Source organism: Priapulus caudatus, unplaced genomic scaffold (assembly GCF_000485595.1).
Source record: "Priapulus caudatus unplaced genomic scaffold, Priapulus_caudatus-5.0.1 Scaffold738, whole genome shotgun sequence".
Classification (NCBI taxonomy): Eukaryota; Metazoa; Priapulida; class Priapulimorpha; order Priapulimorphida; family Priapulidae; genus Priapulus; species Priapulus caudatus.
In genome coordinates, this window is record NW_014577799.1 from 23,921 (window position 1) to 40,764 (window position 16,844).

Here is a 16,844-nt window from a genome sequence, read left to right on the forward strand (position 1 = left end):
AAAATTATCTATTTCAGCTGATGCTATAATACATAACAATCGTGATTTAAATTCTATGATTTCTAACAGTTTCCATTTAATTCAACATAAAGCAATTTCTGTAATATGGGCCTCAGGTAAATGCGTCCTAAATAGCATGCACGTTATCAAAGTTGCATAAGGTTCCTACCATTACTCAAACAAAGCTAAACTTTCAGTGTTTGGTCTCACAAGATTAGGAGAGCGTGCATATTTAATGACAACATGGAATCATCGTTGTAGCAGTAATATACGTTATTGAATTACTGTAAGGAAAACTGCCCTCAACAATAAAATTTTCTGCGGTTTACTTCTATTTTGAGACCTTTGGACTTAATCATACGCGTTAACTATATGTCATATAACACTGGTGTATGTACCGGTAGGGAATGTCACTTACCATACATTCAGGTACTACTGTCTTCTACCCCACATGTTTAGTGTGCGTTTGGTCAATTTTTATCGGTGCTCAATCTACACTCTATTCGCTATATGTTCACTGAGATAAATAATTGCATCAATGATTTGAGAATTATTAACACATTCTGTTGCTCTATGATGCTTAGCCTAGACTTGCTCGTTTTATTGAAACGGTGTCATTTACCCTATTTAGAGCATAAAAAGTTATGATAAAAATGACGATTTGGTTGATCGGCAAAAACATTACATGCAGTTTTAAAATGAGATCGGAGGTTTACAATTCTGGAGTGGCACAATTTATGTTCCTTGACTGTGCTTTCTCATGTCATTGGAGAGAATGCTAAAGATATTATTAAATTTTATAGATATACTTTAATGAATGATAACGTACATCTCATATACGGATGCAGATCTTCTGCCCCTCCTTGTTTCCAAGCACAGGTGTCCGGACTACAGACTTATTTCTATTGTTAATCATCTCTTTCAACATCTGATCTGGAAATCGCAAACCAATTATTTAGCCGTTGCACACATTAATCATTCAATACATTATTTGCTAATCAATTTAGTACTCAGTTGAATGGATTTAAGCCTTAAAATAAAACTGTGTTGATAGTCTTTTAATTATATTCAAACAATAGTTTTGTGGCATTCTATCGATAACTTTCACCGAGACCAATCCACTTTGTCCTATATTCTGGAATTAAGGGCGGTAAAAATCATGCTGATACATCATTTCATGTTTAATTTAAAATAATCGAGCTTACCAATGTTAGATTAACATAAGTTACAGGCTTAGAAATATATTTGCAAAAAGGCCAACTGTTGACGGACGGACGCACGCACGCACACTCATGCGATTCTACAAGCTGCATCTGACTATGTCAGATGAGCTAAAAAGTGTATGCTTACTTACCACTGTGTCCATCCAGAGTCTGATTCATTGACAAGCTACTAGGAGCTGCAAGACCTTTGGCTTTCTCTTTGCCTGAAATATTCATTTGTTAGGTTAGCAACCCAGGGTAAAATAGACAACCTATGTGGGCTATTCCAAGAAAAAATGCATAAAACATACTACATTGACTTTCGTTTGAAAATATCCATGTTTTCTTTAGATTATAGGCATCAAAACTTAGTTAATAAGTAAAGTACAAATTATCTTTCAACATTTCTCACTGTGCAAGATTCATACAGCCATAAGATTATAACACCTCTGGCAGCATTATGGGCTCTCAATTGATTAAACCTTATTATATTGGCATTTAAAATTAATTACAGACACGATGAAATAGCCCATGCAGAAACTCATAACATAAACGTGATACAAGACTGGCATGGACATTGCCAACAAGTCAAAAATCATTAGGATCAGGAGGGCCATAGCAAAGCACTGCAAATTATTACACATAAATAACTACCTTAGCAGAATACTGCATGAGAAATGGCAGCCCAACTATTATGCATGCATATGCTATTATACTATACCGAATAGGTTTTGAGGATCATTTAGGGTGTGTGAACATCTCTAAGAAAACTAGTAATACTGCAAATGTTTAACTAAATGTATACCTCATATTCTACTCACATTCTTACCTGGTTCTAAAGAAGCGAAACAAGTTGAAGCAGGAAACAATAGATCAACATGCAAAAAGAGAAATGACACATTATATCAAGGGAACCTAAATTTTACACTGAGCACATAAGCTGCACTGCATATATACATGCACACAAAATTTATATATAATTTAAATAATAACAAATATATGTATTTATAAAGCTTCATACTGCATATATACAACACACATACGCAATAATGTAAAGCACATATAAAGCAAAATAAATGTTTTTCAGTGGGAAGGTAACACAATCACAAGCAGTCACACGTGGTACACTAAAAAACCTGTACGTAAATGCTAACAGCCCTATGAAAACCTAACCTATAAACTATTGAAAGGCATAACAGAATAGTAAAATGTGTTTATCCTTTATTATACCAGGAGTGATTAAAAATTAGTTATTTTTATCACTCCTGATATATATAATATATATATATATATATATTATATACAGTGTTTCCCCTGGTCAAAAAGGTCTGTGAGGTGGTAAATTCTTGTTTGGTGTGTTTGAGCGTATCAAGGTCCTAGCAAAGCAACATTTTTTGAAAAAATGGTGCAATTTGGTGCATTCTAAGCTATTTTGGTGCATTATAAGCACTGTTCTATGGAAGAATTATTTTATTCTCTCACTTACTGATGCCAATTGTAGGCTACTAAATATAATAATCCAGTACATAAGTGTGCACACCTCACCACTGCTCCAGTTCCAGAAAACCACACAGTGTTCTGCCTTTTCTGGTTTTAGAAATGCATACACTACAGTATTGGTACAATATCCCCACTGGAAAAGAGAATATAATTTCACATTAACGTAAATGTAGGACAGATAAATTGTATAATAATTATATAAATTGTTAACACACTCAAAAAGAACCATCAAGTTTTGATTCTCTTACTTTTTCAAACTTGTTACTTTCTGTTTCTCCTACTTACAATTATCTTACAGGCATTATTGGAATACATATAAATGAGAAATGGCTTATAAACATAAGAACACTGAAATCAACACACAAAATTATGACTGTGAATCTGCAGAGGGGGATCTTGCCTTGTAGTCGGGCCGGATGTTTGCAAAGTAGATGAAAGAGTCTACCGCCATCGCAATCCTCAGTCCTCCTCCTTCCCATGAGCAGGAGGAGAGTTTCTGACCTGGCACCTTTAGTGTGCGTAGATGCTGCAATTATGTCCACCCAGAAATTTAACATTGTGATGACTACTCATGACTAAAAAAGAATTGCAAAGTATCAAATATACCGTCTATAGATATTGAATTATTGTATTTTTTAGCTTTTTTTATTTGCTTTTTAATAAAATCACTACACGACTGAAACATGAATACTCCGAAAACTCATATAGATACTAAATCTAATCCTGCATATAATAACATTAATGTATTTTCATAGTGTGACGCTATTATGAATTGCATTGAAAACACTACGAAAATGTTTCCTATAGGAACTCCAAACATTGAATACTTGTATACTCGTGTGACCCTTTTTCTGTAGTCAGCGTGAACTTACCTCCCCATACGGTGTATAGAACTGAACGACATTGACGTTCTTGTCTGCTCCTGCGTAGCGCTGTGACCCACCAATGGCCAACACACTACCCATGTGGTTCCAGTTCAACACAGTCACAATCATGCCCGTATCCAGCAGTACAGGCTCTGTTATACCAGTCAATGATGTCATGCAATGTGACGGAAATATAAGTAGTTCTGGCACAGATGTATGGGACGATATAGATTGTTTTTTTTATTCCAAGAAATAATCATGAGCAACAAACAGTATACATACTAGTATACAATATGCATGTCCATTTAATATATAAAATAAGAAACAATATATAATTTAATATCTGAAAACATTAAATGAAAAGGAAACATGTAGGCCATTTACCGTCATCCCCTTCGAACCTCATAATCTGGCAGCGGCCATTCTCATAACAAATAGCCAGGCATGGGCAATTCGGATTCACGTAGCCTTCGCGACCACTGTACCAATGTATTCGCGCGAGATGAATGGCGCCTGTCACGTTGGTTAGGCAGTAGATCTCCAATTTTCTCTGTAAGTTTCAATGATGAGATTTATTAACTGAAATGATGTATCACATGATTTTTACCCTTATTCAAATGAATATATATATTAAATAACAAAAAGTGAACTGCATAAAATCAACAAACCATGACGTATCGAATGTTTAGCTCCCACGTCATAACCCTAATTCCGATTTTAGCAACTAATAGAGTAAACCAGAAATTATATAGTTAAGCAGTTTTCCTTACAGTATTCATAACAGTAAATGTACTTACAACGATGATTCCCATGTTGTCATATATATGCACCTCTCCATTTGTGAGACCAAACACGAGAAGTTTACTATCTGGTGACCACTAAAATGTATAACAAAATTATCTATTTCAGCTGATGCTATAATACTAACAATCGTGATTTTAAATTCTATGATTTCTAACAGTTTCCCATTTTAATTCAACATAAAGCAATTTCTGTAATATGGGCCTCAGGTATGGTCCTAAATAGCATAGCAGTATCAGTGCTAGGTTCTACATTCTCAACAATGTGACTATATCACTTACTGCTACATGGGTGAGATTCACTCCTTTTAAATCTTTACCCCAGATTCTTTGTCCATCTACTGAACCAACAATCACTGCACCTGAAAGCAAAAAGATACAATTATTACATTCTGTGTGCTTATGATGCTTAGCTACTTGCTCGTTTATTGAAAGGTGTCATTACCCTAATTTAGAGCATGAAACGTATATGAAAAATGACGATTTGTGATGGCAAAACATTACATGTAAGTTTTAAAATGAGATCGAGGTTTACAATTCTGGAGTGGCACATTTTGTCGTTGATGTGCTTCTCATGTCATTGAGAGAATGCTAAAGATATTTATTAAATTTTATAAATATTATTAATGGAATGATAAAGGTACCATCCTCATATACGATGCAGATCTTCTGCCCCTCCTTGTTCCAGCACATGTCGCGGACTACAGACTTATTTCTATTGTTAATCATCTCTTCAAACCATTGATCTGGAAATCAAACAATTATTTAGGTTGCCACTTAATCAATTAATACATTATTTGTAATCAATAGTATCAGTGAATGGATTTAAGCTTAAAATAAAACTTTGTTGATAGTCTTTTAATATATTCAAATAGTTTTGGTGGCATTCTATCGAATAATTTCACGGACAATCCATTTGTTATATTGATAAGGCACATGTGTAAAGCTTATTAGCAAAAAGGCAAACCTTTGTACATCATCCAGACAATGATGAGTCCATACTTGTCACTAGTTGTCAGCTTCTGATATTGATCATTCCATCTGACTACTTGAACAGAACCTAGTGACGTAAAATTGTTAGTAAGAAATAACAGATGTTTATATCATATAAAGAACTCCTAGCATTAGTTAATACATTTATGTAACATTGTTTGATAACACATTTATAATAAATACATCCAAAAATATTTTAACTAGATTCCACATAGGTGTTATATCTAGAAATTTAATAAATGCTTAACCTTCTAATTTCACATTTGATATTATTTCACACATGTATTACTATTATTTTATATTTTTATAGGTATAGACTTTGTTCGAGAATAAGTGTACCATAAAATAAAGTATTGATATAATAAGTCCTATACAAAACAAGTGCCGCAGTGCGACTGCAGTAGCGGATTAATCTTATGGGCAAAGGGGCATTTTGCCCCCGGCCCTACAAGTCGACCGGCCCTAAAGGTTGTGACTGACAAAAAAATATACTGCTTTATTATTTTTTCCCAAGATCTGGGCCGGCCCTACACTTTCATATGACTACATTGTTTTGCCTTTCTACTTGTTTTCATTTTTCGTGTTTTGTGGTTGACATTGCAGCAGCTACGAATAAGATTTACTTACGGTACATTGGCGTTAAAACTACCAATTTTTCAAAATATTTGATTTTTTTTAATTTTTAACTCTACTAATTATTTTTAGAACGTTTCCTTTCCATTTTTCAACATTAATGCTTATAATTATTCCACCTAAACAGCTAAAACATTTAGCTTATGGGAAGGGGCGTGAGGGGCGGCCAAAGATATGATGAGCCCCGCCCAGGCCAAACTGTTTAATCGGCGCCTGGCGACATGGCTCATCCTGTGTCTGTGTTCTGCTGATAAATTCATTTGTGCATAGCAAGACGTCTTATACATAAGTTTCTTTATTCTTGTTTGAACTTTCGTATCCAATTCGAAACAAATAATCAGCGCTACAACTTCGCACCCACCTAATCTCTATGGCTAATTCTAATAACAAGAGATAAATTAATAACAATCAAATAGCAAGTTACATTACTTGTAATGACATGACTTGTTGGACATAAAAAGATTCAAACCATATGAGCATTAGATCTTCAAGTTTAATTAGAGGCAGGCGGACGGGTTCCTTCTCTCCCTCCTCCGCACTGCATCCCACCTCTCACCTCCTCCCCTGCCTCCCACTTCACTCCCTTGCCTCTCACTCACCCCTACCTCCCATTCCTCCCTGCCTTCCACCTCCCTCCCCCTGCCTCCCACCTCCCATCCCTTGCCACCATCGGTCGCATGACCTATTCGGTACCCCGTTTCCCGCTCGCATACACACAGTATCACCGTTTTTCTGTCCCCCCGTTCTCAATTTACTACTTCTCTCTCTCTCTCTCTTATTTAGACTTCTCTCTCTCTCTCCTTTATCTTAGACTTCTCTCTCTCTCTTTAATTATATAAATTAAAAAAACAGGTTGATCTTTACTGTCTCAATAAATACTTCTTCTATGCCCCGAGTGTAACACCATAGAAATAAATAATATATAGTGTCTCAATATTTCTATGGTAACAGCCTTATGTTCGACATACTGATAATGGATAACGCCACGCCATACGCTACATGATATTATGTTTAAGATCAGATGAAAAGTAAATATTATATTATATGCCGTACTAGCTTACGTATGCAAAGTACATGAGAATAAAAGATTATTTAACTAGGCTATAGTTGGCGCGTGCAATTAACAATAATCAAACATTGCACGCCCTTCTTCAGATACCCTAACTCAACTCTGGGGGAGTGCTGAAATACTCAGAGCCTAAAATCCGAAGGTAAATATTATTTCAGCGCAGGCGATAATTTGCTCAGCTGTCAGTTAACACATGTGCTTGCAGGTTGCGCAAGAATTATGATTAGAAGAGTGCCAGCCATGGGCTGCCTCATTGTTTTTGCCCTACCCACGCAAGCATTCACTAGTTCAGCCTTCAGGTGTATAGACAGAACGCTTTTAGAAAATAAATATTGTAAGGAGCGTAAACTTGTTCAACAAGAACATTTGCCTTTGCAATTAAACTGTGCAACTGTAGCTCACATTTTCACCACAGGTTATGGCTTAATAATATCAAAAACAGTTTCAAGTTCCTTTGTTAAAACAGTTAAAACAAATCAATGTTTTTAATCCCTCCTCCTTTGAGGCAAAAGGTTATCCTGACACTTTACTTCGCATGTCAGCGGAAAGTACATTCATGGTGTCTTTCTTTTTCCGCCTCGTCCCTATTTCTTATCTCCTCATTCTCTCTCCTATATTCATATTTTCATCTCTTTTTTTCCCTTATTTCCCTCTTCCCTCACACACCATAATATTATTAACACTCCCCTCTCTCTCCATATTCATTAAAGCTAACATAAAATTGTAGAAAGCCTCATCCGCCTGAACAAAAATTTTTCTAATCGTCTACCGATACCAGCAATGTCCACAGAAAATGTTCTAAAAATCTGCCCTGGTCTCCCCCATTTACGCATTTACCTGTAACCTACATTTCGGCAAGTGATGCTTTTGCTCTTTAAAAGTTAATTAACTTAATCTCCCGCGACTTCATACGCATAGCCGCGCATAGTACATGGCCATGTCCGGCGTGCCATCTCCGTTCAGTAACCTGAGGCCCCGTAGCTGCTTTCACAGCATAATGTACAGTTAGGGGTTAGTTCACTGTAGCACTTGCGAGTTACTTGCCGACACTCTATCTCTATTTGCTGGAATGTAAGCAGAGAAGCCATGGGTGTACATTTCTTCAAGGGTCTTTTGGGTAATACTCCCCGGGCGGGGAGGGTTGGGGAACCCCCGACCTTCCACATACGAGCGATCCACTCAAACCATTGAGCATCGGCAGTGGTACTTGGGCTAGGATGCTTTTCCTTACCATGAATTATTACATTGACTATTTCACGAGCCCTAGTCAGCCTTTAGATTTTTTTTCCACAATTTTTCTGGCATTCTCTTTCCTATAACCTATTAATTTTCTTAAGAGATCCCTTTCTACACCTTCCTCGCTTTTGAGCCCACGCGCCTTTCGACATCCCACTCGTTCGGACCGGCTACGGGGCGCCCCTGCGGTCGGCCGGCGATCAGTAGCGGCGGAGCGGTAGGAAGTAGTAGTAATGAGCACGTAGGCCTGGGTGCGGGTGCGGTGATGATTACCGCAGCCTGAGCCACTATACGACCTTATGATACTTATTCTGGTAAAAATGCGCCTTAGCTACTAAGTATAGATTACCTCCCCACCACCCACCACACCCACTCTACGTCCCCGACTTTACAAATTCCGTACGTCTCAGATGCCAACTCTTTAGATTTGTGCCCAACTGTTGACGAGTACGGACTGACCACAGCATCAGCCCATCATGCGATTCTACAAGCCTGCAATCCTGACTATTTCAGATGAGCTACAAAAGTGTGTGCTTATTACCACTGTGGTCATCAGAGTCTGATGCATTGACAAGCTACTAGATTCCTGCCAAGACTTTGGCTTCTCTTTGCCCTGAAATATTCATTTGTTAGGTTAGCAACCCGGGTAAAATAGACAACCTATGTGGGCTATTCAGAGAAAATGCATAAGAAGACATACTACTGATTCGTGATCTCTTCTGTTTGAAAATATCCAGTTGTTTTCTTTTAGATTATAGGCATCAAAACTTAGTTAATACAGTAAGTACAAACTTATTCTTTCAACATATTCTCACGGTGTGCAGATTTCATAGCAACCATTAAGATCATAACACTCCTGGCAGGATATGCGCTCTGACATTGATTACACCTTATTATATTTGCATATCTAAAATAATTTACAGACACAATGAAATTAGCCCATGCAGAAACTGCCTAACATTAAACGTGGATACAAGACTGGCATGGACATTGCCAACAATGTCAAAAATGCATTAGGAATGCAGGAGGGCCATAGCAAGACACGTGCAAATTATTACACATAAATAACTACGCTTAGCCAGGAATACTGCATTGAGAAATGAGCAGCCCAACTATTATTGCACTGCTATATGCTATTATGGCTAAACCGAAATACGGTTTTGTGAGGATCATTTAGGGGTGTGTGAACACATCTCTAAGAAGACTAGTAATCACTGCCAATGTTCTAACTCAAGATGTATACGCTCTATTCTAGCTCACATTCTTACCTGGTTCTAAAGAAGCCGAAATCAAGTTGAGCAGGAAACAATAGATCAACATGCATAAAGAAAGATGACACATTATATCAGGGAACGCTAAATTTTAGCACTGAGCACAATAGCTTGGCACTGCATATATACATGCACACAAAATGTATATATAAATAATACAAATAATATGTATTTATAAAGCTTCATACTGCATATATACAACACAATAGCGAAATAATGTAAAAGCACATATAGAAGCAAAATAAATGTTTTTCAGTCGGGATAGGTAAAACGAATCACAACAAGTCAGCACGTCTACACTAAAAAGCCTGCTACGTAAATTCTAAACAGACCTATGACAACCTAACTATAAACTTTGAAAGGCATACAAATAGTAAATGTGTTTATCCTTTATTATACCAGGACTCCCAGGAGTGATTAAAAATGTGTTATTTTTCATGCACTCCTGATATATATAATATATAGATATTATATATATATTATATACAGTGCTTTCCCCTGGTCGCAATAAGGTCTGTAGTGGTAAATTTTTTTGTTTGGTGTGTTGAGCGTAATCAAGGTCCTAGCAAGCAACAATTTTTATGCGCTATCCCAAAAAAATGGTGGGCAATTTGGGTGCAATTTCTAAGCTTTTTTGGTGGCATTATAAGCACTGTTCTATGGAAGAACAGCGATTTTCGTCAGCGCGGGCAGGCTTTTTGGAGCAATTGCTGCGTCGGCGGCTGAGGAATTTGAGTTGAGCGCGGCCCGCCTCCTCGCTGTTCTAAAAAAATGACAAACTGCGGAGAAACATGAATATTTTAATAACTACATTATATATTACTAATATATACTATATATATCACTCCTGATAACACAACTATAATATGGATTATAGCTGTTGATATTTATTCTTAATTAGAACATATATGCATATATGTTTATCACTGACAAATTCTCTGATAGAAAGCTAGGAGTTTATTAGAGTTGTGAATTTTAGTACAAAATTACAAATACGATTACGCACACGTACACGGAGCGCACGCGCTTATCAACGCACGCCACGCACAGCATGCAGCATACGACTACACACACGCCTACACGCACGGCACACCATGTCAGCGGCATACACGCACTATATCGAAACCGTGCACGACCATCATATTTCTGTGCTTGGCGTTATGAACATGGCTTCAAACTGATGCGAGGGGGGGGCCACCCCAATGGTAAAGAACAGGCAATCATTTTTAAATCTTCTATAAAGTCATAAACTTAATATTAATTGACAGAACATCATGTAACCTAATTTAATCAGGCTGGGATAAAACAAGATGTGGCCAAGAAATTGGACAATTCAGTGAATCTAGTGATAGCTGTAGGTAGAATGAGATCAAGGTCAAAGTTCCAAATTTCTTAGGAATGGAAGTGAGATTTGAATGTACATCTATAGATTGAAATGCAAGAATAGCATTAGAGGGTAAAAGAAATTGATGCTCGTAGGCGTCTATGTCCCCCTTATGGGTCCAACGGTAAAAATATTATTTACCACCTATTATATAGCCGTATAAGTCATTATTTACTAAAGTAATGCCTTTATATAATAAATAAATATATATATAAATAAATAATGTATTATTTTGCTCAAATAATACATTATTAACATATAAATTATATTATTAAACATATATATATTACTATAATTAAAAAACATTATTTAACATATAATACACTTATATAATATTATTATAATTATATAATATATTAATATGTTAATAACTGTATTAATTTATATAATATAAATATAATTACTAATATAATAAATATATTTCATATTATATAATATATTATATTAATTATATAATACATTATATATTTATAATATATTATATAATTATATCAATAGTATTATATATTATATAATTATATAATGTTACTTATTTATAATTATATAACTGTATTAATATTATATAATATATTATATAATTATATTAATATATTATAATATCTATATAATTATATCTATATATTATATAGATTATATAATATTATTATATAATGTATATCTTCATTATTTAACTTTCTTGAATCTATATAATTATATAATATATTATATAATTATATAATTATTCTTTACGTTTCGGCACCTGGTCTTAGTATGCTCGGTGGGGCCCCTTTACACTGTGACAAACGCAGCCAAAAAAAAACAAGTGAACATCGGAATCATAACAAAGCCGTTGGAATCTTGTAAATAATGGCTCTATCCTCGCATGCATGTTTACAACGCTCTTATTACTGCAAGCCTTGTACCTGCGATATCACAAGCATTTGCCACAGGCTCTTTGCACCAGGCACAGGCTAAGTTTATAGTTATTTTTTAGACACAGTCAGATTGGAATCTAAGTGCTAGTTGATAACTGACAATTCAGAAAACTAACATAACAAGTAACTAAACTTTACCTCCGCCTGTTGCAAAAGCTTGAGTAACTGCTTGTGTATCCTTACAATGCTTGCAGTTAAGTTGAAACAACAGCTCCGAATCCATTTTTTTCAAATTCAACGAGTAATTGTTCTATGTTCGATGTTCACTCTGTTTTTTTTTGCTGGGGCAAGGGGCCCACCCGAGCATACTAGATCTATGTGTCCGAAGCTAAAATATTATTATAATATATATTAATGATTATAGCAATAATATATTTATAATTTAAATTATATAACTATATTACTTATAATTATATAAAATATAAATCATATTATATTAATTATTATAATATATTATTATATCATATATAATACATTATATAATTATATATATATTATTAATTATCATAATATATTATATATTATAATATATTATTAATTAGTATAAATGTATTTATATTAATTAATATAATATATTATATAATTATATAATATAATTATATATTATATAATTATATAACTATATTATTATAATTATATTAATATATTATATGCTAAAATAATGGCATATATATAAATTATATAATATATGTATATGCCTAATAATGATTTATATAATTATATAATATTATTATATGTAAATAATGTATATATGGTTAATAATGTATTATTTAATCATATAATACATATATGTTAAAATAATGTATTAATTTATTATATAATATATTTATAGTGTTAAAATAATGTATTATTATTTATTAATATGTTATTTATTATATAAAAGGCAATTTTAGTAAGATAATGACTTTATACGTATTATAAATGTGCTAAATAAATTGTTTACCTTGGCACCCCATACCCTGACCTCTGTTTACTGGCTCGTTTAGCTATTATTCTGACTAACCCTAACCCAAACCTATTATATATAATATTGAGTCAGAAATAGCCTAAACGAGCCAGGTCAAACAGAGGTCAGGGGGACATCTAGACCTTATCTGCGAAATTAATGGTGACTCGTGCACCAACACTGCAAACAAGATATTGAGTGGTCACTTGGTTGATCTTACCTGGCTCTGCTTCTGGGATTAAAAAATATGCAAACAAGCTCAATTAATTCTACTTTTCACTTGGCAAGCACCTGATGATAGCACTATTTGAATACACTATCACATTTAAAAGGAATGCTGTTCATCATAGGGGAACTAGATATTTGCTATATGAAACAATATGTATGCTCAACGCTACATAAATGCACTTATATTGCATACCAAAAACCAGAGATTATGGGTAATCAAGCCATGTAAAGCCAGATGCTCACGTAGACTAAACATGTAATTAATATAGCATACCTTGGCTGTCCAGTTTTAGGACTTTAAGCATGCCATCATCTCCACCACATGCAATGAAACCCTGCTCCTGGTTCCATGATAAGCACTGAAGTGCTACATTGTTTGGTATGGCAATCTAAAGCATAGAGAAGTTGAAATTGTAAATAGTAAACTGAAGGTGCTTTCTGGTTCCCCTCCTGGTTCCATCGTGATATCAATAAAGACTCTCACTGTGCTTCCACACTTATCCCAGAGTGTGAAATTAACGCGAGTCCGGAGTCAAATACTCCCTGATTTACTGTCAGACTCCCTGATTTGACATATATGCAGGAGTCCGTTCGACTCCCTGAAAATTCTGCTATAGTTCGTTCCACAGCACAGCCTCGCGGAATTGCCGTATTTTTTCAGCAAATGTCCAAAGATAATTGGGCAGACGTGCAACCGCATGAATCTTCAAAATAAGCACATACGTAAATTGTTAATATCTTTAGTTTTAAACTTCAGACTGCGGACTCCCTCATTTTGCTGCAGACTCCCTCTGTTATCCGGTGCCTAAAGCATTTACCATTAATTTAGTCCCCAGTCGGGGCAGTGAATTTTCTAGGGGTGTAAAAACTTGGCGATCTGAATTGCGACTGTTTAATGTTTTGTGTGTAAAAAATGTTATGTAATTATATATGTTTAACATGATGCAACATGGAGTTTAATCACAAATGCACTTCCGAACAGATAATCTGCGCATGTCATGCCCTACTATGCATAGGTGCGCATTTTTCAATGCCATCCAGGAGCTGCCTATCCCACGCACACAGTTTCTCTGCCTGCTCTGCAAACCGATACACTGCAGCCGTGCCTCCAACAGTTGATCATTTGCGCTGCTATCGCGGTTGTAGCGAGCTGTGGGGTCGCAAACATGTATATCGCATGCACAACTACAAATAGACAGCAGAGTTTATGCCGGGTACCCCTGCTATCCCGGTTCTGGGGGCACCCTTGCTTACTCTCCACACTGGATCTCGGTCATTGCCAAGAAAACAACTGATGGAACACTGGTCTGCCCATGCTACATAGGATCTGACTCTGACTACACATGAGCGTCAAATATCACACTTCTTCGTTTACGCTAATTGGCTTGCATCCCAACTCCTGGGAACGGCAAATATGGTGATTCCCAGTTGCATACTTTTCATTCAGGATAGCCCTGCACCTGCAGTTTTTCCCTACATCAGTACATGGCCGTAGCCTTGGCTTCCAACACATCACTATCTAAACAAGTGATTTTTCCTACACCACGATAACTGCCTGCTTATCAATCCTAGCTCCCCTATTGCCTGGTATACCAGCCTCGCTTTATGTTGTTAAGCATGATAGCATCTAATCTCACGCTCTCATCTCACCTGTATCGCTCTCTCTCTCTCTTGCTTTCTCTCGCTCCCTATCTTTCTTTCTTCCCCTATCTCTCTTATCTACTATACTCTGGCTTTTCCATAATCTTCGTACAAGTGAAGGGTTCACCCCAACCCCGCAGCTGTCGAACCAGGACTTGCATTTCCCTGCAGTCTGCACTAGCTTAATTACCTCTATGCTCTATGAATCATTCGGCATCAAAAAACTGATTATTTCTTTACACCCACAACAAAATATATCATTATATGTATTATTTCTCTGCTCGCTCAATAAGGGCCAAGTACAAAGCCTCGTGTGATGCGTGCGTGCACGGGACTGATATATTATGTGTGTCACGTAGGGCACAGTGGTGGGCCACTGACTTCTGATCCTGTGCCCACAGATTAATGCTACTCTTACTGTAGTGTAGGTAGTTAGATACACATGTGATTTATTTTAAGATTGTTGAAACAAATTATAAATATTAAAATAGTAATTAGTACTGGGCCTAATAATTTACAGTTAAAACTTAAGGTGATTACGTCACCGTAAATAGTAAAAAAATAAAAAAAATATTTCCACTTTTTCACAAAATATAAGTAATTCTGTTCACTTTTTATGATTAAATTGCTGCATTATACTTCTTATTTTACTATATTGTTCGATGTGAACATACACTCGTGACGCATACATAGCCCATAGCAAGCAATTAATGTCAGGAACACTAATATCAAATCGTCAGGTTTTTTGGATTTTTAACTATGTGAGAAACAATCTTATCAGGTAAGAATTTGACAATACGTTTAGTTCCGTTTGTTCTTACTTTAATGTAAAAAAATGGCAACAAAATTTTACAAATTTTACCATAGAAAATTCGTGACGTAGTCAATTTAAATATTACAACGACATATAACATAGTATTGTAAATGTGCAAATTACAAAACATTAAATGCTACAGTCTGTCTTCACATTCACATATAACACAGACAGTGACCACTGTGTACTGTCATTGTGGAAGACAGTCACACTGTCAGTGACGCTGAGAGGGTCTATGTCCCCCAGGGTACTATCAGAGGGTACCCTGGGTACGGTTCGATATATCGAACGTACCCTGGTACTATCTAATAATATGCCAGACCGTACCTCGCCTACTCCACTAACGAGTCTTAGGGAGTCGCCTACGCCTACTCCTAACCATATCAGATAGTTACCAGGGTAGCTCCGATATATCGAATTCGTACCCAGGGTACCCTCCGATACTGGGGGACATAGACCCTATGAGCGTCAGTGACACTCATAGGGTCTATGTCCCCCAGGGTACTGCCGGAACGTACCCTGGGTACGGTCCAGTATACCAGAACGTACCCTGGTAACTACCTGATAATGATATGGTTAGGCTTAGGGTTAGGGTTAGGGTCAGGGGTAGGCGTAGGCGACTCCCTAGATATGTACCCGAGGTAGTTTTAGTTGTTTAGTATTATGTTTATATTTTTATTATGAGGTATGTTTAGGGTTAGAACTTAGAGGGTTAGGATTAGTGTTAGGTTTAAGGTACACTTCTGTAGTACAAGTCTGGTACACTTTGTGTATACATATATGTACTCGGGTACATATGCTGTAGTACCTGATACGACAAGCGACCCTTGAGCGACACTGACAGTCACACTCACAGTGTCAGTAATTTTCTTCAACTTTACTGTAGGCCTACAAACAAATTAGCAAGGCTAGTAGTAGTACTAGTAGTAGTAGACTAGTACTGCTGAGAGGTCTATGAGGGTCTATGAGGGTCTATGGGGGTCTATGAGGGTCTGTGAGGGTCTATGAGGGTCTATGAGGGTCTATGAGGGTTTGCTGAGGGTCTGAGAGGGTTAGTTAGCGTTCGGGTTCGGGTTCGGGTTCGGGTTCAGGGTTCGGGTTAGGGAGTAGGCATAGGCGACGCCCTACCACTCATTAGTGAGTAGGCTTAGGTACGGTCGCATATAATATAGTACCAGGGTACGTTCCGTATACCGGACCGTACCCAGGGTACGTTCCGGCAGTACCCTGGTGGACATAGACCCTATGAGCCCTACTGACAGTACGGTCACTGTTTAGTGTTTTACTTAGTTTTACTTTTAGTGCATGATGATGATATTTTGCACCACCAACAAATGTGAAAACTTC

The 16,844-nt window shown here is 36.3% G+C and overlaps 1 protein-coding gene across 1 annotated transcript; it reads right to left on the reverse strand.

Annotated features, from left to right (window-relative positions):
- Window positions 1-832: 832 nt before the first annotated feature.
- LOC106813193 (WD repeat-containing protein 35-like) lies at window positions 833-13,347 on the reverse strand. The gene is made up of 13 exons (XM_014817260.1): window positions 13,317-13,347; window positions 13,035-13,046; window positions 5,336-5,428; window positions 5,013-5,114; window positions 4,651-4,730; window positions 4,366-4,446; window positions 3,953-4,118; window positions 3,575-3,720; window positions 3,103-3,228; window positions 2,748-2,835; window positions 2,032-2,037; window positions 1,355-1,426; window positions 833-933 (listed from the first exon to the last, which is right to left on the reverse strand). Exons 1-13 carry the CDS (start codon window positions 13,345-13,347, stop codon window positions 833-835), a joined length of 1,104 nt encoding a protein of 367 aa, XP_014672746.1.
- Between the last annotated feature and the right edge of the window lie 3,497 nt (window positions 13,348-16,844).

Excerpts from the sequence above, each read along its gene's own strand:
- LOC106813193 (XM_014817260.1), bottom strand. The coding sequence starts at position 13,347 with ATGCTTAAAGTCCTAAAACTGGACAGCCAAG. Across the intron at positions 4,447-4,650 it reads TGAATCTCACCCATGTAGCA|TGGTCACCAGATAGTAAACT; the intron begins GTAAGTGATATA and ends TATACATTTTAG. Across the intron at positions 2,836-3,102 it reads ACATCCGGCCCGACTACAAG|TGGGGATATTGTACCAATAC; the intron begins GCAAGATCCCCC and ends TCTCTTTTCCAG.